We start from the raw sequence: 25,031 nt of genomic DNA, 5'->3' as shown, positions 1-25,031 counted from the left end.
CCCAGAATTACTTCATGGTTAAGGTGAAGGTCACTCGCTGTCCCCTCCTCCAGGGGTGGGGTTTGTCACAGATGAGCATCCCTGCTTGACGTCTGTTTAGGGCAGAAATGGAGAAGGATTCTTGGGAGGTCAGGACCTGTGTCTCTTTTAAGTGGAGACCCCCTCCTCAGTCTAGATTTGCCCCGGGTGGGGGGGCAGCCTTGGTGGGATGCTATGTAGGTATTGGAGGAGGACAAGGCCACCAAATCCCTCTTTCTTCCCCATGACCAGTGTCATGGAGGCCACAATCTCTAGCTGATCTGCCCATACCTCCCTCTTAAAAGGGAGTGGGTGGTCTTCACCTCCTCCTCCTCCTCCTCCTCAGATTCATTTCTCTGCTAGGTATGGGCTAGAGGTTAATACTATCATGGGTGTGCTGAGAAGGTATATAAAGGGAGATCTGGCTCCCATATTCTAGAATCCAGAATCTGTGAGACAGGGGTGGTTGTGTGTGTGTGTGTGTGTGTGTGTGTGTGTTCACCCGCACGTGTTTTCAGCATGGGCACCCTGAATCCCTTGGATCCAACGGAGTAAAATTCCCATCCCAGTCTCGAGGTTCCAGGTGCCTATGTCGACTTCACAGATGATGTGGGAGAGGGACACATCCCTTACCGTGAGAGGCTCTGGCAAGGGGTGAGCCCAAGTCACAGGTAGTGGGTCTGGACTGGACGAATGGGACCAGAGTGCCCCTGGCGGGCATTGGGTGAGGCGCAGGGGCTGCTTTGAGCAGGGACCAGGGAGGAGCAGCTCCGGTCAGAGAAACTGACAGGTGTCTGCGTCCTGATAGTAAATGTTAGGCCCATTCCTAAAAACAAGAGCTATAGGGCATCTGGCTGGCTTAGTTGATTGGGCGTCAGACTTCAGCCCAGGTTATGATCTCACACTTCCTGAGTTCAAGCCCTGCCCACATCAGCTCACTGCCGTCAGCGCAGAGAACTCTTCCGATCCTCTGTCCTCCCTCTCTCTCTCTCTTTCTCTCTCTCTCTCTCAAAAATAAATACATAAACATTTCAATAAATAATAAGTTACTCTCATTTATCATGGCTGGCCTTGAACTCATCTTATTGCCCTGCTACGGGTCCTCATTCAGCATTTCCTAGGACATGACTGGAATTACTACTCTCCATCCCGTGTCTGGAAGCTGGAAATTTACAGGGGAAGAACAACAACAAATGTGAGATGAATTTCATTAAGAGAATATTAAGTTCCAACAAGGAAAGGGAAAAAGAAAGGACGGAGAAAAACAAAACCTAAAATAACCCGGAGCTTTCAGATCTGGCCCTAGAACGAGATTGGCCAGGAGCATCATTCAGGATGGAGGGAGCTCAGGTGTGAATCTAGGGTTCGGGAGGGGCAGAAACCCGAGGGGGAGATGCCGCCTGCGATCTTCATCCCCCCTCATCTGCCTCACGTGGTCGGGAAGCTTGGGAAGCACAATCCCTCCCTGTGCTCAGAGAAGCTCTCTGCTGGTTTGGAATGGTGCATTGGTCCATGAGCATAAATAAACCAGAACAGATGTTTCAAAATCCGAGACCGAAAAAAGCCTGTGATGAGCCAGAAATTCGAGACCGCGTGCAAATAGAAGGTAGCTGATGCTGGATTATGACCAGGACAAGTGTTCTGCAAAGACTCTTGAGAGAGAAATGTCATGTCACGGGGAAAAATTCATCAGAGCTTATTTTTATCTAAATGCAGGAGCAAGTGGCAAGTAAAACAGGCCAGCTCAGCACCAGCAAGTAGCCTAATGAGTCTCTGCCCCAAAGATATAACTAGTCCAGTAACATTTATAGACGGCGTAAAAAAAGAAAGATCTTGCTGAATAAAAATTGTTTTCCCAAACTGACTTTATTTATTGATCGATTGATTGGTTTGAGAGAGAGAGGGTGCAAGTGAACGAGGGGCAGAGAGAGAGAGAAGGAGGGAGAGAGGGTAGGGGGGCTCACCTGGGGCCCGTGTTTTTACCCGATGCAGGCCTGGAGCTCACCCGATGCAGGGCTCATGCTCAAACGACGACGGGGGACTCGGACTCACCAACTGAGATCATGACCTGAGCTGAAGTCAGATGCTTAACAACTGAGCCACCCAGGCATCCCAAACGGACTTTAATGAGCTAAACTAACTGAAGGTGTAGGACATTGTATTGCTTTGCCTGGGTGAAAAAAAATAGAGAAAAAACAAAGGTAGGGGGGAAATGGTCATAAATGTCATTACTCCTAAAAAAAAAAATTACAAATAGCTCATAAAAATGAGAAGGAAGAAGGGAGCCTTACAGACAAACCAAGAAACAGAGGTATGTCACTTGCAAGGCTTAAAACGAGAAAAAGTTGATGTTGGACTTGGGGGGGTGGGGGGGAGGCCACACCCTGAGCGGATGCTGGAGGTGGGTGGTTGGATGCTTAATTGAATTTCTTACAATTTGGTTCATCTTGTTATTATGCTAATCTCACACATTCCTGCTGTGTCACAGAATTGTTTTGGACTCCACAAGTTGCTGTAAGCCTTCCGGAAGTTAGGATGGGAGGACGGGTCCTTACACATCTTGCTTTTGGATTCCATGCAAAACCACTCTTCAGTTGTGTGAATTAGGAAACTTATAGTCAGGGGCTGGCTCAGTCGGTCGGCTCGGTTGGTGGGGCGTGCGACTCTCGATCTGGGGGTTGTGGGTTCGAGCCCCACATAGGGTGTAAAGATTACTTAAAAATAAAATCTTAAGGGGCTCCTGGGTGGCTCAGTGGGTTGAGCATTGGACTTCAGCTCAGGTCATGATCTTGCAGTCTGTGGGTTTGAGCCCCACATCAGGCTCTGCGCTGACAGCTCAGAGCCTGGAGCCTGCTTCGGATTCTGTGTCTGTCTTTCCTCCTCCCCTGCTCGTGCTCTGACACTCTCTCTCTCTCTCTCTCTCTCTCTGTCTCTCTCTCTCTCTCTGAAAAATAAACATTAAAAAAAATTTTTTTAATAAAATAAAATCTTAAAAAAAAAAAGAAACACAGGCAGATTGTCTAGTGGTGGGCAGTCCTTGAAGCTGAGAATTGACCCCAATTTATCACGGTGCCTGATACTGATGGGTTACAGAACATCAGTGTGTTGATCATTAGATGTTCAAAAACAGAATACTGAAATATTGGGATAAATTAAAATAGTAAATATAACTGCAAAGTTTTCCAATTTTTTAAAAATTTTTCTTTAATGTTTATTTATTTTTGAGACAGAGAGAGACAGAGCATGAACGGGGGAGGGGCAGAGAGAAAGGGAGACACAGAATCCGAAGCAGGCTCTTCGGATGGCTGATGGGATGAGCCATCAGCCCAGGGCCCCACGCAGGGCTCGAACTCACGGACCGTGAGATCGTGACCTGAGCTGAAGTCGGACGCTTAACCGACTGAGCCACCCAGTCGCCCCCAAAGTTTTCCAATTTTAAAGCTTGATATTGGGGTTTGAGATTATGGGTGCAGGTCAGGAAAGAGGTATAGCTACTGTTCCATTTTCTATTGATAAAGAAAGGGAGAACTGTATTTTATTACCTTTGTGAGGCATTTGTATATAGCAACCCACGGAATAAAAGAACAGATAGTATGTTTCCGAATAATCATAGTGGAGAAAAAAGGTAAAAGACGTGTGCATTTGTGTGAGCACACGCGTGCACACACAGACCCACAGATACGGTCTATTCAAGAAAAGTAAGTACATTAAAAAAAAAAAACCAAGAAAAATCATACTATGTAGAAAAAAAGTTAAATGCCTTAAATAAGACCAGACACATTGGTTATCACAATATGTGAATAAAACAAATTCTGTGAAATATCTCTGGTTGTTTAAAAAAAGACAAAGAAAGCTGAATACATAGCTATAAATACAGATACATGGGGTAAATGTAATATAAAGCAAAGCAAGGAAGATCACATTAATATTTAATGAAGTATAACTCAAAGCTATAATTTTCTCTTTTAACACTTAAAAGATTTTTTTTAAAGTTTATTTATTTATTTTGAGAGAGACAGACATAGTGTGAGCAGGGGAGGGGCAGAGAGAGAGGGAGAGAAAGAGAATCCCAAGCCGGCTCTGCACTGTCCCTGCAAGCTTGGGTTAGGGGTTTTGGAATCTTACTCCCTGCCTCCCCCCTTTCTCAATCCACTCAAGTTCTAAACACTTGGGAAAACGGAGAGAAAATCTAATCAAACAATGGAAGGATCTAAACCACATTCAGAGGCAAGTCAGTGACTTAAGGAATCCCTTTCTCTGGGACCTATTTCCCTTCCCCTGAGTCATAGTCTCTGGTTTGGATTGTCGTCCGGATCCAGCTTTTAAAAGCTAGTCAGCTCCCAGGAGAGGCATTCCTATTCTAAGGATATTTCTCCGCATGTTTCTATTCTGTTGTGTACTCATTTTTGTAATGCGTAAGCTTATAAAAATTTGGGAAAGGTAGGTCTCAGCACTCAAACCTTCCTGGAAGCTTTCCTCACATTGTGATTTACTTGTGTATTTCTGTAGGATTTCTCTATTTCTTTTTTTTTTTAATGCTTATTTATTTTTAATTGAGAGAGAGAACATGAGCAGGGGAGGTGCAGAGAGAGAGAGGGAGAGAGGATCGGAAGGAGGCTCCGCACTGACAGCAGAGAGCCCAGTGTGGGACTCGAGCTCATAAACTGCGAAATCATGACCTGAGCCCAAGTCGGGTGCTCAACCAGTTGAGCCACGCGGATGCCCCAGATTTCTCTCTTTCTTATAAAGGAAAGGAAGAACCAGACACTCAGAACCCAGGTGGGGCTGCTCCCAGACCGGCCGGCAGGGCTCTCCCTGGTCCTGTCTGGTGTTCTTTAAATCTCTCACCAGAAGGAGGCGCTGAGTCCCTGGGGAGAAGCAACATTCCCTGCAGCCTCTTCTGGCTCTTCCCCGATTTACCAGCAGTGTGGGAGACGCCCTGTGAGCATCTGGGCCTCATTTTCATGAAGGAAAAAACACTCTATTTAAAACATGAGCCCAGCGGGTCCCTATTTCTGGAGAAGAGAGTCTCTGTTTCTCCCAAATGCTGGTGGTGGTAACTGATCAAGAATCCACGTGAATCTGTGTCAACCTTTATAGAACATAGATTCCGATTCGTGGGCTGTGAAAACAATAGGAAAGTACCCGCGATACGGTCTTTCACGGTTTCTCAGATTTGCTCAACAAAATGCCTCCTGGGTCAGTGTTACTTGGAGCTGACTGGAGGAGGTGGCAGGGACAGACCTCTGCCGGGGCCTGCAGGCCGGTAGGTGGTCACACTGCACTTGTGTCCATCAGGTGTCCCTGGGACCACAGACTTGGGTCCTCAGCCTCCAGATCAGTGTAGTCAACCGACTGGCGGCCTCATTCGTGTATTTATTTAAGTGAAGCAAGCCTCAATATATTGGTTCAAGTATGAATACTAGCAGAAACTTGGGCTTTGTATTTCATCAGATGGAAAATGTTTCCTTAAAAAAACAAAAACAAACATTTATGGTACTTAAGAATACAGAAATTCTGGGGCGCCTGGGTGGCGCAGTCGGTTAAGCGTCTGACTTCAGCCAGGTCACGATCTCGCGGTCCGTGAGTTCGAGCCCCGCGTCAGGCTCTGGGCTGATGGCTCCGAGCCTGGAGCCTGTTTCAGAAATTCTATTTTTGCCATTACTGCCAAAGCAGTAAGATATCAATGTAAGAAAGCTATGCACAATTACAAGTTTCTTGCTGAAACAGGACGTAGCAACCGTTTATGAATTCTTGGAATATGTCCAGGACCACTTTGTTGACATAACACTGCAAGGATAGAATAAATTGACCAAAAGAGAACCACCTTACCAAAAGGGATTTAAAAAATATATATTTTTTAATGTTTACTTGTGAGAGAGAGAGAGAGAGAGAGAGAGAGACCGAGTCTGAGTGGGGGAAGGGCAGAGAGAGGGGAGACACAGAATCCCAAGCAGGCTCCAGGCTCCGAGCTGTCAAGACAGAGCCCAACACGAGGCTTGAACTCGTGAACTGTGAGATCATGATCTGAGTGGAAGTGGGACACTTAACTGACTGAGCCACCCAGGGGCCCCTATTGAAAGAGATTTTTAACCGGTTTCTAGTGCAGAATGCAATCTTTCCCCCTGTGGCTCTACTGCCTTTATGGCTTCCTCCAAAAATTCTGAAGACTGGCTTTTTAGTACTCAGTTCCCAGGCTGGCTCGTGGCTCAGTCAGTTAAGCGTCTGACTCTTGGTTTCAGCTGAGGTTGCGATCTCGCAGTTGGTAAGCCTGCTTGCGATTCTCTCCCCGTCTCTCTCTGCCCCTCCCCTGCTTGTGCGCTCTCCCTCTCTCAAAATAAGTAAATAAACTTAGAAAAGAAAAAAAGACTCAGTTCCAGAATGTAACTACACTTGCCCCTTGAACAATGCAGGGGTGAGATGCCAACCCCCCTGTGCAGTCAAAAATCATGTATAACTTTTATGTCCCCCAAACTTGACTACTAATAGCCTGTGGTTGACTGAGAAACCTTACTCATAACATAAACAGTTAACACATATGTTGTATGTTCATTGTATTATAGACTGTATTCTTACAATAAAATAAGCTAGGGACAGGAAAATGTCATTTAAAAAAATCATGAAGAAGAAGGCGCCTGGGTGGCTCAATGGGTAAGCGTCCGACCCCAGCTCAGGTCATGATCTCGTGGTTTGTGAGTTCGAACCCCACATTGGGCTCTGGGCTGACAGCTCAGAGCCTGGAGCCTGCTTCAGATTCTGTGTCTCCCTCTCTCTCTACCCCTCCTCTGCTTGTGCTCTCTCTCTCTCAAAAATAAATAAACATTAAAACAAATTTTTAAAGTAGAAAAAAAGAAAATCATGAAGAACAGAAAAGACATTTATAATGTCTGTAAAAAAAATTTATAGTACTGTATAAATTTTATAGTACTATAAAAAAAAATCCACATGTAGGTAGGCCCGTGCAGTTCAAATCCGTGTTGTTGAAGGGTCTACTGCAGATAGCTTTAAGTATACAAAACAGACATGTAGTGATTAGTTGTATTGGTAGAAATGAAGAAAAGGGTTTTCTATATATGAGGTCATGGCATCCACAGAGACCATTTTATTTGTTCCTTTCTGGTTTGGATGCCCGTTATTTCTTTTTCTTGCCTAATTGCTCTGGCTAGGACTTCTGGTACTATGTTGAAATGAAGTGGTAAGAGTGAGCATCCTTCTCATGATCCCGATCTTAGAAGCTTTCAACCTTTCACTGTTGAATGGGATGTTATCTCTGGGATTGTAATTTACAGCCTTCATTATGTTGAGGTATATTCCCTCTATTCCTAATGTGTTGAGAGTTTTAAGTTTATTTATTCATTTTCAGAGAAAGGGGATGGGGAAGGGGCAAAGAAAGAGGGAGGGAGAGAATCCCAAGCAGGCTCTGCACTGTCAATGCAGAGCCCTGTGCAGGGCTCGAACCCATGAACTGTGAGATCATGACCTGCGCCAAAATCAAGAGTTGGACGCTTGGGGTGCGTTCGGTGGCTCAGTCGGTTAAGCGTCAGACTTTGGCTCAGGTCATGATCTCGCGGTTCGTGAGTTCGAGCCCCACATCGGGCTCTGTGCTGACAGCTCAGAGCCTGGAGCCTGCTTTGGATTCTGTGTCTCCCTCTCTCTCTGGCCCTCCCCCACTTGCAATCCGTCTGTCTCTCTCTCTCAAAAAATGAATAAAACGTTGAAAAAAAAAAAGACATTTAATGAGCCGAGCCACCCAGGTGCCCAGAGAGTTTTTTTTTTTTAAACCATGAAAGAGTGTTGAATTTTGTCAAATGCTTTTTCTGTTATCTGTTGAGATGATCATATAATTTTATCCCCCCTCTCTTTTTTTGTTTGGTGATGGTCACACAGCAGCATGCATGTACTTAATGTCACTGAACTGTACACTTTTAAACAGATAAGGTGGCAAATTTTATGTTATTTGTATTTTACCACCATAAAAAAATTGGGGGAAAAAACCTTTATTTTAAAAATAGGCCTATCTTTAACTGAACAAAATTCAGACTATAACAGCAGTATGAGATTCATTCTTCAAATAAACAGTGAATCAAATGATGGTTTTTTTGGTGGGGGAGGAGGGTGATAGATTAGAATTTTTCCTACAAAACTATTTCACGTCTAGCTTTTATAACCTAAGTCGTAAAGTTAATTTTTGGAAAATTATTCTAGGGTGCCGACAAGGTCCCCAGAGACCTCTCTTACTCCTTTGATCTCTGTATCATACTTTTTTGAAGGCTCATCATGCCATTATCCTTGTGGATGATAGTTTATTCAAAAGTTAACTAGTCAGGGTGCCTGGGCGGCTCATTCAGTTGAGTCTCTGACTTTGGCTCCGGTCATGATCTCAAGATTCATGAGTTCGAGCCCCACATTGGGCTCCATGCTGACAGCAAGGAGCCTGCTTGGAATTCTCTCTCTCTCCTTTCTCTCTCTCTTTGCCCCTTCCCACTCATACTGTCTCTCTCTCTCTCAAAATAAATAAATAAACTTAAAAAAAAAGTTAACTGGTCTGTCTCTGTCAGATCCCAGTTGGTCAAGGGATTTGGGTGGGATTCCATCACTTTCCCCACCCCTCCCCCCCACTTCGCTTTCAAAGACTTTTTGTAACCAAGCGTGTTTTGTAAGATCTGCAATTTCACCTTGCATCAGAGGGTCACAGAGAGGCTGGCCTATAAGGAAGTTTCTGTGATGAGAGAGGATTCACACTAGTGGTAAACAGGGACATATGTGCTGGTGGGAACTACTGCATTAAGGGTCAGTTTAATATTTTTGTGACAACAGCTTTTATTTCCCCATGCAATCTGGTAATTGCAAGACTCAGATAATGAACCCTGATAATGAGGACTCCTGCAGCCAAGAACCTAGTGGTTTGGTAAATGTTTGCTGCTATTATAGCAAACAAACAAAGTTTGTGATAACCTGCAAATACTACAAATTTCTCTATTAAGTTAAGCTGTGACATGAGTCCTTGTCTTTTTTAATGTTTATTTATTTTTGAGCGAGAGCTCGAGAGCAGGGAACGGACAGAGAGAGAGGGAGACACAGAATCGGAAGCAGGCTCCAGGCTCCGAGCCGTCAGCACAGAGCCCGACGCGGGGCTCGAACTCACGAGCCGCGAGATCATGACCTGAGCCGAAGTCGGACGCTCAACCGATGGAGCCACCCAGGTGCCCCCTTTTTTCTTCAGTGCTAATTCTTTCTGAGTCCGCTAGCACTTCCTCCTTGTTACCTCTACCACTGGATTCAAACAAGCCATGCACAACTGCCTCAATAATTGCAAAGGCTCCTTGAACCCATTCACACTGACAATACTCTACTCCTCACATCTTACCCCCCGCACGGCAGCCAGAATGGCCGCTTCACTCCACCTGAACGCCTTTACTGGTGTCCCATTGCCTTTTGGAAGTCAGGCAAACCCTTCATCATCCTAGAAGGCCCTGCCTAATCATGTCCCTCAGCAGTGTCTTTGGCCTCCTCTTAGTTCTCCCGATGTCCAGTCTTCCTTTTTCATCTGAGAGCCTCCTCACTTGCTGCTTCCTCTGCCCAGAATGTTCTCTCACCTGTTCCTCAGAACGAAAAAGCCCTTGGTCCTCCAGATTCCCTCTCCTGCCCTACCTTGAGAGCCCCTCTCCCCCATTGTCACTGCCTCCACTGTCTTCATTGTATGTAATTTCGCAGATGGCCTGTCAGCGTCTTTTGTCTTTCCACCACGCTGTGAATCTGCTTGGTCTGGTTTACTTGGCATTACACACTGTTGACAGATCAACAAATGTGTCGAGTAAAGGAACTGCCTGTATCTTCCCTACACAGAATTCTACCACAAATACATTTCCCATGAAAATAAGAGGAAAGAGCCACAGAAAATTAAGACCACACTTCACAAATGTGTTCTAAGGGTGTCTCAGTCTCCGTCTCAGTCTCTTGGCTCCGGAAACCACACTGCATGGCATCTTGCAAGACGGAAACGGCTCTTTTCAGAATCATCCGTTTAAGTCCTCCGCGAGAGGACCTCCACATTGTCTTGATACCTGTGTCCCTGTTGAACCACCATTCCTACCAGAGGTTCTCTTAGAAATCTGTGTGTGTGTGTGTGTGTGTGTGTGTGTGTGTGTAAGTATGTATATCTACCCTTTTTTGTCCTTCATTTTGTTAATGTGGTGTATCACATCTTTTACTCGTGTATGTTGAACCACCTTTGCAGTGCAAAAATAAATCCCATCTGGGGCGCCTTGCTGGCTCAGCTGAAAGACCACACAACTCTTGATCTTGGGGTCATGGGTTTGAGTCCTGCGTGGGGTGTAGAGATTACTTAAATAAAACCTAAAAAAAAAATCCTATTTGGTCATAGTGTGTGGTCCTTTTTATGTGTTTTTTTTAAGTGTATTTATTTATTTAGAGAGAGTGTGTGAGTGGGGAGGGGCAGAGAGAGAGAGAATCCCAAACAGGTCCTGTGCTGTCAGCACAGAGCCAGATGTATGGCTCGAACTCACGATCCGTGAGACTGTGACATGACCCAAGATCAAGAGTCAGAGGCTGAATTGACTGAACCACCCGGGTGCCCGCTTTTTATGTGTTGTTGAATTCAACTTGCTGATGTTTTGTTGAGGATTTTTTGCATCTGTTTCATCAGGGATATTGATCTGTAATTTTCTGTTACTGTCCTCGTCTGGTTTTAGTATCAGGGTAACACTGGCCTTGTAAAATGAGTTCGGAAATAATTCCCTCTCCTTCAGATTTTTGGAAGAATTTGAGAGGGATGGGTGTTAATCCTTCTTTCAATGTTTGCTAGGATTCACCAGTGAAACCATCAGGTCATTATTGGTCTCTTCATCATTTCTCTTTCTTCACGATTAAGTCTTGGTAGGTTGTATGTTTCTAGGAATTTATTAATTTCTTTTAGGTTACTCAAATTGTTGGCATATACTTGTTAATAGTAGTCTTTTAAGAACCACAGTGTTCTCCTGGTGTCAGTTGCAATGCCTCTTCATTCATTTATACTTCTGCTTATTTGAGTCCTCTTTTTTTTCTTGATTAGTTCAGCTAAAGGTTTGTCCGTTGCGTCTGTTTTCCGAAAAACCAACTCTTAGTTTCATTGATTTTTTTTTTTGTATTGTCCTTCTAGTCTCCATTTCACTCATTTCTGTACTGATCTTTGTTATTTTCTTCCTTCTGCCAACTTCGAGCTTAGTTTGTTCATCTTTTTCTTGTTCCTTATGGTGTAAAGTTAATTTGTTTACTTGAGATCCTACTTTCTTAAGGTTGGCTTTTATCACATTCCCTCTTAGAACCGCTTTTGCTGCCATCCCATAGGTGTTAGTATATTGTGTCTCCATTTCTGTCTGTCTCAAGATAGTTACATTCCCCCCCCCCCCACTTTTCCTGAGATATAATTGACGTACATCACTGTAGAAGCTTAAGGTGTACAGCATAATGATTTGACTTACATAAATTGTCAAACAGCTACTGCACTGAGTTTAGTTAACATGAGTGAAAGTGGGGCACTTGGGTGGCTCAGTCGGTTAAGGATCTGACTCTTGATTTCAGCTCAGGTCAGGATCTCACGGTTGCTGATTTCGAGCCTGGAGTCGGACTCTGTGCTGACAGCACAGAGCCTGCTTGGGATTCTCTCTCTCCCTCTGTCTCTGCCCCTCGCCCACTTGTACTCTGTCTCTAAAAATAAATAAATAAAACTTAACAACAACAAAAAAGAAATACTCTTTTCAGCATTTCTTGAAGGCAGATCTACTGGTGATCAACTCCCTCAGCTTTTGTTTGTCTAGGAAAAAGTCTTTATCTCACTCTTTTCTGAGGGACACCTGTGCTGGGTAAAGTATTCTTGCTTGGCAGATTGTTTTCCCCCCAGAACATAGAATATGTCATCTCATTCTCTTGTGGCTTGCAAAGTTTAAACTGAAAAATCCACCATAGACTTAGGCAATTTCCCTTATTTGTGAGGAGTTTTTTTTTTCCCTTGCTGCTTTAAAAATTCTCTTGATCTTTGATTTTAGGCAGTTTTATTATAATGTATCTTGGAGAACATTTCTTTGGGTTGAAATTTTGGGGGGTTGGTTAGGAGCTTCATGAACTTGGATGCTTGAATCTCTCCCCAGATTTGGGAAATTCTCAGCCATTATTTTGTTAAATAAGCTTTTTGGTCTTTTCTCCCCCTCTGTTACTCCAATGATGCATTTTTTTGTTTTGTTTTGATGGCATCCCGTTGTTCACAGGTTAGGCTTTTAACGTTGTTTTTTTTTTTTTCTAATTTTTAATTTTATTTTAAATCAATCTCTACCCCCAATGTGGGGCTTGAACTCATGACCCCAAGATGAAGAGTTGCATGCTCCTCAAACTAAGCCAGCCAGGTGCCCCTCACAGTTTAGTTTTTAAAACTCTTTTTGGGGGGCGTCTGGGTGGCTCAGTCAGTTAAGTGTCTGACTCTTGGTTTCAGCTCAGGTCATGATCTCACAGTTCATGGGTTTGAGCCCACATCGGGCTCTGTGCTGACAGTGTGGAGCCTGCTTGGGATTCTCTCTCTCCCCTCTCTCTGCCCAACACCCACGTGTGCTTTCTCTCTCTCTCAAGTAAATAAACCTAAAAAAACCTTTTTAACTCTTTTTCTTTCTTTTTTCTTCTTTCTCCTCTGATTAGATAATTTTGACTGACTTGTCTACCACTTTACAGAGTCTTTCCTCTGCTTGATCATGTCTGCCACTGATGCTCTCTATTCCATTTTTTTCACTTCATTCATTCACTTCTTCAGCTCTGGAATTTCTGTTTGGCTCTTATGATTCCTATTTCTCTGTCAAACTTTTCACTTTGATAGTGTATTGTTTCCCTGAGTTCATTGAATTGTCTTTCTGTGTTTTCTTGTAGCTCATGGAGCTTCTTTAAAACAACCATTTCGGGGCACCTGGTTGGCTCAGTCAGTTGGGTGTCTGACTTCGGCTCAGGTCATGATCTCACAGTCTGTGAGTTCAAGCCCCGTGTCGGACTCTGTGCTGACAGCTCAGAGCCTGGAGCCTGCTTTGGATTCTGTGCCTCCCTGTCTCTGCCCCTTCCCCGCTCATGCTCTGTCTCTGTCTCTGAAAGATGAATAAATGTTAAAAAAATTAAAAAAAAAAAAAGCCCAACCATTTCGAATTCTTTGTGAGGTAAATAGCAGGTTTCCATTTCTTTGTGGTCAGTTACTAGTTACCAGAAAGTCATTGTGTTCCACTTGCAGTGTCCTGTTTCCTTGACTTTCCATGTCTCTTGAATCCTGGCATTGATGTCTTTGCATTGGAAGAAGCAGTCACCTCTTCCAGTCTTACTGACTGGCTTTGGGAAATACCTTCCATCGATCCTGTTAGGGATTCTGAGGCTTTCTTAGACCTTTTCTTTTTTATGTTTTTAAAATGTTATTTTAAGTTCATTTATTTTTGAGAGAGAGACAGAGCGCAAGTGGGGGAGGGGCAGAGAGAGAGGGAGACACAGAATCCGAAGCAGGCTCCAGGCTCTGAGCTGTCGGCACAGAGCCCGACGCGGGGCTTGAACCCACGAGCTGTGAGATCATGACCTGAGCCGAAGTCAGACGCTTAACTGACTGAGCCACCCAGGCGCCCCTGGGTGGAATTCTTAAAATTGGGTGCTTTCTCTCCATACTGCAAAGGCAGGCCAGGTGCTGACAGCCTCCCATTTGTTTTCCCTGGGCAGTGCTGAATGCCCAAGTTTGTGTCCTCCCTCCCTCCCTCCCTCCCTCCCTTTCATTCATTCATTCATTCTTTCTTTCTTTCCCCTCCAGTGGTGTTCTGGAACTTCTGTGTTGGACCCCAGATTTCCACAAAGGCACTCTTGTTTGTGGGTGTTACGACTTTGTTAAATTAACAGTTGTTAAGCGGAGCATGGAGGGCCAACTAGCTGGTAAGCCAAGGTTCAATTAAAGATCACAAGAGAAATTGAAATAAATAATTTGTTACAGGTTCTAGAAGAAGTACATGGCAAGACGCAAGGGGCCACATGAGGTGGTCAAGGCAGGGTGCAGGCAGAGAGAGAGAGAGAGAGAGAGAGAGAGAGAGAGAGAGAGAGGCAGGACTCTGGGCACATACCTTTATTTAGGTCTATGAGTGGAATGTTTTGGGGTCCCTGGGCTAAGGCCAGATTGGTCAGTTTAAACCATAAAGGGCAGTGTTTCGGTAAGGTCCACAGGGATCTTATCTAAGGGGCACCCAGGGGAAGGCCCTGGGGGGTAAGGGAGACTGTTGACCTTAAGGGCTGTTAGGGAAATCAGGAACTTAGATTTGCTTCTGACTCAGCGGGCTTTTATGTGGGGCATGCACTTGCACGGGGGAATGGGGGAGGGTGCCAGTTTAAGGTTCCCTGCAGGCTGCTTGGCCAAATAAAAAGGATTCTGAGGCACCGACACCGTGGAGTGGCTGCGCTAAACTCTTGAATGGTGGGTGATCGTCAAAATCAATGCTCTTTGAGGGGAAGACAGTAGAAAACTTCCATTTCACCATTTTGATGACACTTCTGTTACTCCTTCAGGTAACTTAAGGCAATCAGAAATCCTCTTTCCCAAGGGCTGGACACAGAACAATGTAGTACTCTCTCTTGGGCGTTATCTCTAAGGGTGAAGCCTATGAGCCTTACTAGATCCTTCTACTCTGCTCTCGCAAGAATGAAGGCTCTTTCCCACATGCAACTTGAAGCAACTTGAAGCAACTTGAAGCATAATGAGCTCAGCAGCTAGGAGTTGCCCAATAGGCCTGCTGGCATCTGTCATATCTCTTAAGTTAGGAGGCCATACAGAAGCACAAGCAAGTCTGATACGTGCTGGAAAATCTTCTCCAGACAAGTTACGAGTCTGAAGAGCACATTATTTTTGCAACAGAATCCCATGGATATTTAATAGCAAAAGGGGTTTCATAGAGCAACCAAAGAACCACGGGTGCCTATGGTACACGGCACCTCCGTGAGCTGATTGACTAACACGTATCAGCAAGGGTGGTGAATCAGGACAGAGGGACCGAAGGACAAGGGAGCAATGACAGAGATGATGGGCGGACGTCAAAATGGAGCACACTGGGAAAACCAAGTGGCAGTCAGCTAAGGTCTCTCCAAGGTGGAAATCCCAGGCTCTTCATTGCACAGACGCTGATGCCTGCCCCAGCCTTCCTTTCCAAGCTGCCTTAGTGGAAATTTATTTTCTTCAATATCTTTCCAAATGAGAAAACATCTTTCTGCTGCAAAGAAGGAGGAACCAATAAATTATGAAGCACAGACAAGGGGATGAATGATAAGATTTGAGTCGCTGCTGGAGATTAAGTGAGCAGGGTGTCCTCAAAAGGAATGGCCTAGACACCCACACTCCCTTCCTCCTTTCTCCTCATCCCGACCCTCTTTTCCTCAGCCAGGGGCAAGGTCCTCACCTGGCACAGTCCCCGGAGATGGGGGAGGAATAGCATCGAGACTTCACACCCAGAACCTCCAACCTCACAACATACTTCTTGGGGTCAAAGGACTCAGGACAGCAGAGCTCAAAGCAGGGCCAGAAGGTGCAATTAGGGCCACAGAGGTTGGTCCGATTCAGGGGCAGGATGGTGTCATCATTACAGCACTGCTCCAAAGGGTTGTAGATCTTGTCCCCACACCTGGGCGCCTGCTGACATAGCCACAGCCCTGGGCCCATGGGGGCATCTGGGCAGGGATTGCTGGTGGGAGCCCAAGGAGGTCCCGGCACTAACTCCCCCAGTCGGGAGCCCTCTGTGAACCGTGACCCCACTTCCCAAGGGGAGCCTCGTCCCTCTTCATTCGTCCCCATCCTGGTACTCACCTGTGACAGTCTTTGAGTGCTGGAGGAGAAGAAAGACTAACACACACACAGGAGCTGGAGGAGAGGGAAAGGAGGTTGAGGGTGGGGCTGGAGTGCGGCCACTGGGTTGACTGGCCTCAGGGAGGGCAGGCCAGTATGGGGAAGGCTTGGCTCCAGATTTGCTCTACACGCTTGGGTTTGGGGCCACCTCTGCCTAAGGGCTAGCTCCTGATGCATGTAAGAGTCTAGACAGCTGGGTCCGAGCAGCCTGGACCCTTTAAAGGGAGCGAATGCAGGAAAAACTCTTGGGATGCCATAGCTTAGGATTCTAAGAATGCAGTGGAGTTTCCCAGGTGGGAGAGGGGGTGGGGCAGGTGTTAAAGATATCCAGAGGATGGAAAGGAAGAGGAAGGAAGCTGGGGTAAGATTGACAAGGAGAGAATTTGGGTGCAGGGCTGCTTTGGGGATGCGGCTGGGCTTGAAAGGTTCTTGGACTTGGAGCTCCCCTTACCTGTATTGCGACTTCTGCCCCCCCCCCCCCCCCACGACTAGGGATGGAGTTGGAGAGATGCAGGAAATGGGAAAGAACGGAGGCGACCCGAAGGGTGTTTATAAATGCAATCACATGGGGCGCCTGGGTGGCGCAGTCGGTTAAGCGGCCGACTTCGGCTCAGGTCACGATGTCGCGGTCGGTGAGTTCGAGCCCCGGGTCGGGCTCTGGGCCGATGGCTCGGAGCCTGGAGCCTGTTTCCGATTCTGTGTCTCCCTCTCTCTCTGCCCCTCCCCCGTTCGTGCTCTGTCTCTCTCTGTCCCAAAAATAAATAAAAAACGTTGAAAAAAAAATTTAAATGCAATCGCGTGACCGGGTTAGTGCTTTACCAAGTTCACGCATTCCGCAGCTGTCCTTGGTTTGAAAGCACACAGAGGCAGGTAACCATGAGATCATATGGATAAAACAGGAAGGAAAGGTATGGGTTCATCTTCTACGACTTGCAGGTGGAAAGTGTCCTGTTACTCCATAACCTGAGCCCCCACCTCCTGGGCTACCGCATATCAGATAGCGAGTGCGGTTTCCTCCGTGTGGTGGCCCCAGCATTAGTGAAAATGCAGAGAGGATGGCTTCTCCATTTGTTTTAAGTTTCCTCCCCTACAAAACACCTGCCATTTCTGTATCTCCCAGGTACCTTATCCTTAGAACTTTCAAGCAACTCTGTCCCAAACCCCTTTATTTACTCCCTGGAGAGCTATTTGGGACCGTGCTCACGGTTATCACGTGATCTAGCAGAAGGGCGCAGGCTCCATGAACTCGAGGAAGGGAACCAGAGGAGAGTGACAGTTTGCGGATTTCTCCCCCCATGGATCGTGGTGAGGATCCAAAGAGCATATGGCTCAAGGGCAGATCATAATAATGTTAACGGTAAGTAACGGATGGTATGTGAGGTGACCTTGAGTGTGCAGCCCAGGTAGAGGGAAGCTTAGGGTAAACTGAGGTCTTTGGATCTGGACACTCCCGATGGGCCCCACCTGTCAGCTTGTTTGTCTAATGTGCTTTTTAAAAAAATGTTTACTTATTTATTTTCAGAGGGGGCAGAGGGGCAGAGAGAGAGGGAGAGAGAGAATCCCAGGTAGTCTCTGTGCTGTCAGTGCAGAGTCCCATGCAGGGCTCGAACTCATGAACTGTGAGATCATGACCTGAGCCTAAGCCAGGGGTCGGACACTTAACCATCTGAGCCACCGAGGTGCCCCTAAGGTACTTCCGAGATGACCCAGTACTAGAGGGGAAACTACTGGCCAAAATCAGTTTAGGGAGTAAAGCAAAACTGGGGAGGAGGGACCTTTACTAGATGTGGTCTGCTTATAAAAATTCAGGGAAAGATCTGAAACCCCTTTATGATAATAGTCATTTCTGAGATGCATCTATTGAATTGGTAAATACCAGTGGCTTTTTGTCATGTCCTTCGTCCCTTTAAATTTCATTTTAAAAACTGGGGCGCGCGGGGCACCTGGGTGACTCAGTCGGTTGGGAGTCCGACTTCAGCTCAGGTCACGATCTCGCGGTTTGTGAGTTCGAGCTCCACAGAGCCCGCTCTGTGATGACGGCTCAGAACCTGGAGCCTGCTTCAGCTTCTGCGTCTCCCTTTCTCTCTGCTCCTCCCCCATTCACGCTCTGTCTCTTTGTCTCTATTGAGAGAGTAAATAAACATAAAAAAATTTTTTAAATAAATTTCACTTAAAAAATTTAAAATCCCCAATACTTTTTCCCCTTGGGATTTTTCTGCCTTCTGGGCCTTTTTTTTTTTTTTAAATGTTTAAAAATATTCAGGGCGCCTGGGTGGCTCAGTCGGTTAAGCGTCCGACTTCGGCTCAGGTCACGATCTCGCGGTCTGTGGGTTCGAGCCCCGCGTTGGGCCCTGAGCTGATGGCTCAGAGCCTGGAGCCTGCTTCCGATTCTGTGTCTCCCTCTCTCTCTGCCCCTCCCCCGTTCATGCTCTGTCTCTCTCTGTCTCAAAAATAAATAAACTTAAAAAAAATTAAAAAAAAATATTGGCCTGATAGTTCAGTTCTTTACCAGTGACCTAGGTGTAATACAGTTATTGTCACTGGAACTTAGCGAGTATTAGTCATGCATGTGTGGGGAAATATGTTTGGGTATGTATGCTCTTGTGAAATCCGAGCTATAAGAGTAGGTGGTTAGAGTGCTGATGTGTTGCTCTCTATGGTAAGAACTAATTCTGTTGCATCACACACGCGGTTACCAATCACTTTTCTTCCCTTTTACAGTGCAAATAAAGGTTTTGAGTTCTAAACAAACAAACAAACAAACAAAAGATAGATAATCCAGCAATAGCTGGAGACTTCAACACCCCCTTTTCAAGAATAGAACAAAACAGCAGATAGATGGTCATCAAGCGTATAGAATACTTGGGGGTACCTGGGTAGTTCAGTCTGTTGAGTGTCCGACTCTTGATTTCAGCTCAGGTCATGATCCCAGGGTCATGGGATCGAGCCCTGCATGGGCCTCTGAGCTGAACGTGGAGCCTGCTTGAGATTCTGTCGTGCTCTCTCTCCCTCTCTCTCTTTCTCCCTCTGCCCCTCTCCCCAACTCCTGCTCTCTTTCTCTTAAAAAAAAAAAGAATATAGGATACTTGTAAAGGCACTAGAAGCCAATTAAACCTAACATACGTCTGTAGAACACTTCAAAATAGCAAAATACACATTCTTTCAAGTACACGTGTAACATTCTATAAGCTCTACCATATCCTAAGCCATAGGAAGAGCCTCAATAATGTAAAAGGATTGAAACCATACCAAATACATTCTCTGACCACAGTGGAATTCAAGGAGCAGTAAATAACAGAAGGAAATTTGGGAGGCTCACAAATATATAGCAATATAAGAGCCAGTTCCTAAGTAAAATAACCAGTGGGTCAAGGAAATCTAAAGTCACAAAGGAAATTCAAAAATGGTTTGAGACAAATGAAAACGAAAACACCATGTATCAAAACATATGGCGTACAGCTTACAGCAGTGATGGCAGAGAACTTATAGACATAACGCCTATTTGATAAGAGAAGAAAGATCTCAAAGCAATAATTCAGTCTTCTGACTGGAAAAATAAGAGTAAACAAACCCAGGGGAGCAGAACCAAGGAAACAGTGATGATACCAAGGAAAGTAAATGAAATGGAGAATAGAAAAAACAACACAGAAAATCAATAAAATTAAAAGTGTGTTCTTTGAAAAGACTAACAGAGTCGACAAAACTGTAGCTAAAATGACCAAGAAAAAAACCATCCTTAAATTGATGCCAATCATTCATAAACTTCGAAAAATAATGTTTATATTATTATAAATAATATAGTAATAGTAATAATAATGTTGTTTTTTTGTTTTTTTGCTTTTTTGAGACAGAGAGAGCACGAGCAGGGGAGGGGCAGAGAGAGAGGGGGACACAGAGTTTGAAGCAGGCTCCAGGCTCTGAGCTGTCAGTACCGAGCCCGACATGGGGCTCAAACTCACGAGCCATGAGATCATGACCTGAGCTGAAGTCAGACACTTAACCGACTGAGCCATTCAGGTGCCCCATAAATTTCAAAAAATAAAACAACAGAACTTCCCAGCTCAGTTTATGAGGCTAATATTACCCTACTATCAAAACCAAAGACATCACAAGAAAAGAAACCTATAGACCAACATCTCTTATGAATATAAATTAAGAAATTCTCAAGAAAAAATACTAACAAACAAAATCCAACAGCTTATATAAAGGATTCTACACCATGACTGAGTGGGATTTATCCCAGGAATGCAAGGTTCGTTCAACATATGACAATCATTCAATGTAATAAACCTTATTAGGAGAATATGGCCAGAGGGAAACATGATTATCTCAAATGATACAGAAAAGGCATTTGACAAAATTTATACTCTTTTGTGATTAAAATAGTAACAACAACAAAGAACAAATTGGGAATCCAGAGATCTTCCTTAACCTGATCTACAAGAAAACCCACAGCTCACTGTACCTAATGGCAAAAGACTGCATGCACCTCTTCCCAACGTCTGGAACAGGGCAAGTACATTCACCCTCACCACTCGATTTAACATTGCACTAGAAGTTCAAGCCAGAGAAATTCGGCAAGAAAGAGAAAAAAAACATTCAAACTGGAAAAGAAGATGTAAAACGATTTCTGTTTTCAAGTACCATGATCATCTAGTACATTAACAATGCTCAAGGAAGCTACTAAGGCCACTACAGAACGAACAGATGAATTAAGCAAGGTTGCAAGATGCAAGGCCCACATATAAAAGCCCATTGTACACACTAGCAAAGAGCCATCTGAAATTGAAATTAAGAGAATAATTCTACTTACGGGGGCGCCTGGGTGGCTCAATTGGTTAAGCATCCGACTTCAGCCCAGGTCATGATCTCACGGTCCATGAGTTTGAGCCCAGTGTCAGGCTCTGTGCTGACAACTTGGAGCCTGGAGCCTGCTTCAGATTCTGTCTCCCCCTCTCTCTCTGCCCCTCCCCTGCTCACACTCTGTCTCTCTCTCAAAAATAAATAAACATTAAAAATTAAAAAAAATTCTACTTACAATAGTACCAACAATAATAAAATGCTTGTTAATAAATTTAACAAGGGGAGTGCAGAACGGGCACACTGAAAACAATACAGCTGTTGAAAGAATTTCAAGAACGTGTAAATAAATCGAGGTCCATAAATGTACATGAGTTGAAAAATGTAATACTGGTAAGATGCCAGTGCTCCCAAATTGACCTATAAGTTCAACGCCATTCCTGTCAAAATGCTAGCTGGTTTCTTTGCAGAAATGAGCAAGCTGATCCTAAGATTCATACTGAAATGCAAGGGACCCAGAGTAGCCAAAACAAAGAACAAAGTTGTTGAACTGATGCGCCATCATTTCAAAGCTTCCTCCAAAGCTATACTAGTTAATTCCGTGTGGTATTGACCTAAGGGACTCACATGTAGATCAATGGGCCGAATCGACAGTCGAGAAACAAACCAGTGTAATTACGGTCAATTAAATTTCAACAAAAGTGCTATGACAATGAACTAGGGAAAAGAATAATCTTTTCAACAAATGGTGCTGGGAAAACTGGGTGTCTGTGTGTAAAAGAGAATAAGAAGGATGTGGAGAAGGAGAGAAAGAAGGATCTCTCCCATACCATACACAAAGATTAACTTCACATTGATCATAGACCTAAATATAAGAGCTAACACCATAAAATCATTAGCAGAAAACAGTGGAGTAAATCTTAATGACCTTGGATTTAGGCCATGTTTTCTTGGCTATGACATCAAAAGCACCAGAGACCAAGAAAAATAATACAATTTATCAAAATGAAAACCTGTGTGCTGCACACAAAAATATCAAGGAGGTGAAAAGACAATCACATAATGGGAGGAAGTATTTGTAAATCACATATATGATAAGAGGTAAGTATCCAGAATTTGTTGAAAAACTCCTACAGCTCAATGAGAAAAGACACCCCAGTTTAAAAGTGGAAAAAGTGTCCACTTTTCCAAAAGGACATACAGACAGCCAGTCGGCACATGAAGAGATGCTCATCACTGTTCATTAAGGGAATGCAAATTAAAACTATAAGCTATCTCTTCACATCCACGAGGGCAGCTGTCATAAAAAGAAAAGTGGAAAATCACAAGGATGGGGAAAGAGGTGGAGAAATCTGAACCCTCGTGCATTGCTGATAGGAATATAAAATGGTTTAGCAACCGTGGAAAACAGTTTGACAGCTCCTCAAAAAGCTAAACATAGAATTACCATTTGACCCAGAAATTCTACTCCTAGGTATATACCCTGAAGATGTGAGAACAGGTACTCAAATACACACACACACACACACACATATTCATAACAGTACTATTCCCAGTGGCCAAAAGATGGGAACAGTCCAAATGCCCATTAAAAGATGCATGGATAAACAAATTGTGGTATATAGACAGGGTGGAATATTATTCAGCTATAAAAAGGAATGAAGTAGGGGCACCTGGATGGCTCAGTTGGTTAAACATCTGATTCTTGATCTGTGCCCAGGTCATGATCTCATGGTTCATGAGTTCAAGCCCCCCGCGTCAGGCTCCGAGTGCTAAGTGCAAAGAGCCTGCTTGGGATTCTGTCTCTCTCCCTCACTCTCTGCCCCTCCCCAACCCCCCCCCCCCCAAAATAAATACACTTTTTTAAAAAGGAATTAGTACTGGTGAATTCTACAGTGTCAATAAGCCTCAAAAATATTATGCAAAGGGGAACATGAAAGTAACATAAAAAGTCATGTATGGTATGATTGATTCCCTTTAATTTTTATTTAATTTTAATTTAATTTAATTTAATTTTAAATTATTATTTAAATTATTATAATTTAAATTATTTTAAATATTTATATATATTTATTATATAATATTTATAATATATATTATATATATAATATTTAAATTATTATAATTTAAAATTTAAATTATATTAAATTTTATTTAAATTTATTTAATTTTATTTTTTATTTATTTAATTTTTATTCATTTTTTGAGACACAGATCAAGCTGGGGAGGGGCAGAGAGAGAGGGGGGGAGAGAGAAACCCCAAGCAGGCTCTGCACTGTCTAGGCAGAGCCCAATGTGGGGCTCGGACCCACAAACCATGAGATCATGACCTGAGCTGAAACCAAGAGTCGGATGCTCAACCGACTGAACCACCCAGGCGCCCCTGATTGATTCCATGTAAACGAAATATCTAAACTAGTAGGAAAATCCATGGAGACAGAATGCACATTGGTGGTTGTCAGGGGTGTGGATGAGAGCGAATGAGCAGAGAAATGGGTATGGGGCGGGGCTCTCGCTTGATTCCTAGGGTGGCTTGGATAAAAAGCAATTCCGGAAGGTGGTTGGGCTACTCTTCATTCAACTTGAGCGAGAGGAGAAGAGAGGGGAAGGAGAAGGGGGGAGGGGCAGGAAATACACGGAAGGAGATGCTAGAGACTCGTAGTTACCCAAAAGGAAGTGTTACGAACACAGCAGGCATTGCTCATCTGAATGGACCATACGTGACAAAACTCCATCCACTTCTCCTTCCTCCCTGAGCCTGAATGTGAATAGACCCCTCACATGGGCGCAGATCCTGGTGCAATTGAGCCTCATGCCTGGGACCTTCAACCTCCCAGCAGCCCGTTCTGAGAGCTCAAGGACTTGGGAAAACAGTGCTGGAAGCCAAGTCAGCAGGTTCACCTGGAACCCCCGAGTCAGGCCCCCTCACCACAGCACTGCTCCACGGGGTAACAGGGGTCTCTACACCGGAGCACCAGCTGTGACATCCACAGTCCAGGATCTGGGGGACTCAGAGCTGGATTGGATTCCAAGGATTAGTCTGGGACCTCTGGAGCCCCTACCTCCATCCATAGTACGGTCCCTTCTTCCCTTCTCGCTACGCCTGCTCTCACCTGCGATTCCCTCTGAGCCTGAGCTCAGGAGTTCAGAAATCCAGACAGCAGCTGAGAAGCAGAAGGGGAACGCGAATAATGCGAGAGAGGAGCCTTCTGGTCGCCACCAGGGTGCACAACGTGACATCACTGACCTCCTTTCACTGTTGGGAACAGCTCAGGGTGGATATTGACTCAGGGTGGCAGGGAGGGTCAGGGGAAGAGCTGAGTCTAATATTTTTGCAGGTTAGGACCGATGAAGTCAGAGATAACCTGGGGGCGATTACCAAGTAGGAAGCCAAGGATGGGTGGGCAGGAGAGCATTAGGTCTGAGGTCCAGAGGTGCATTAGGGGTGTGATGTCACAGAAGCTTGGGGCTGGAGTGCCCTTACCAAAGGTCCTGGGCACCATGGTTCTCGATGCAGCTCCAGGGCAGTCGATGGCAGGGCAGCAGAAGAGCTGGGTCTGGGGCCTTATACAGAGACTTCGATAGACACCCTTGCCCACACCTGGGGAACCTACTCATCTCACGTTGCAACACAGGAGTGTAGCTGCAGTGCTGCTAAAAGGGGAGGGGCATGAAGACCTCAGGTGAGCGGAGCCTCCCTTCAGCCTCCCCAGGAAACACCTGGGACGAACGATGGCGGAGCTGAATCCATTTTTTATTTTTCAATTTTTTAAAAGTTTATTTATTTATTCAGAGGCAGAGAGAAAGACAGAGGGAGAGAGAGAACAAGCGGGGGAGGGACAGAAACAGAGGAGGAGGAGGAGGAGGAGGAGGAGGAGGAGGAGGAGGAGGAAGGGAGAGAGACTGACTCCCAAGCAGGCTCCTTGCTGCCAGAGCAGAGCCTGGTGCCGGGGCTCGAACCCACGAACTACAAGATCATGACCTGAATCCAAGTCAAGAATTTAATGTTTAAAGCACCCATTGTGACAAACTCGTTGGTCTTACGTCCTGGGCAAGTGTCATGATCCACAGTTTGGAGAACACTTCTCTACCTTGCGGCTCGCTGAGGAGAGGAGAGGCCTGAAGAGCGGGGGAGAATGTACTGGGAGGACAGCGTGCCATCCCCCACCCCTTGGAGGGAGCAGACATTTAGGACTCTGGTTACTCCACAGTGTCTGCTTCAGAAGCCTCCTCCTTGGCCTCCTGCCTCCGGTCTCAACCCTCTGACCACCCCCCTCACAGAAGACAAATGCTGGGATCTTCCACAGAGTCAAATCTCACCACTTCC

General features: G+C 45.0%; 2 protein-coding genes across 5 annotated transcripts in view; one reads left to right on the top strand and one right to left on the bottom strand.

The window, feature by feature from the left end:
* Positions 1-14,125: 14,125 nt before the first annotated feature.
* On the bottom strand, positions 14,126-24,328 carry LOC131499980 (insulin growth factor-like family member 3). 4 transcript variants are annotated; one of them, XM_058708606.1, is made up of 4 exons: positions 24,189-24,327; positions 15,866-15,919; positions 15,462-15,729; positions 14,126-15,275 (listed from the first exon to the last, which is right to left on the bottom strand). In XM_058708606.1, the coding sequence occupies exons 1-4, from the start codon at positions 24,205-24,207 to the stop codon at positions 15,242-15,244; spliced, it is 375 nt and encodes a 124-aa protein (XP_058564589.1). In that variant the 5' UTR covers positions 24,208-24,327; the 3' UTR covers positions 14,126-15,241. The 4 variants fall into 4 exon arrangements, with proteins under 4 accessions (XP_058564589.1, XP_058564587.1, XP_058564590.1 ...); XM_058708604.1 differs by lacking the exon at positions 24,189-24,327 and adding an exon at positions 23,818-23,949; XM_058708607.1 differs by lacking the exon at positions 15,866-15,919 and having other exon boundaries at positions 24,189-24,328.
* The window catches only part of HIF3A (hypoxia inducible factor 3 subunit alpha), a 64,250-nt gene continuing 55,807 nt past the window's right edge, over positions 16,589-25,031 (top strand). Inside the window, exon 1 of the mRNA XM_058708596.1 lies at positions 16,589-17,261. The gene's annotated coding sequence lies outside the window, so the exon portion shown is untranslated. The remainder of the gene's footprint in view (positions 17,262-25,031) is intronic.

The sequence above is a fragment of the Neofelis nebulosa genome, chromosome 17, assembly GCF_028018385.1.
Source record: "Neofelis nebulosa isolate mNeoNeb1 chromosome 17, mNeoNeb1.pri, whole genome shotgun sequence".
NCBI classification, from domain to species: domain Eukaryota; kingdom Metazoa; phylum Chordata; class Mammalia; order Carnivora; family Felidae; genus Neofelis; species Neofelis nebulosa.
This window is presented reverse-complemented; position numbering and strand designations above follow the sequence as displayed.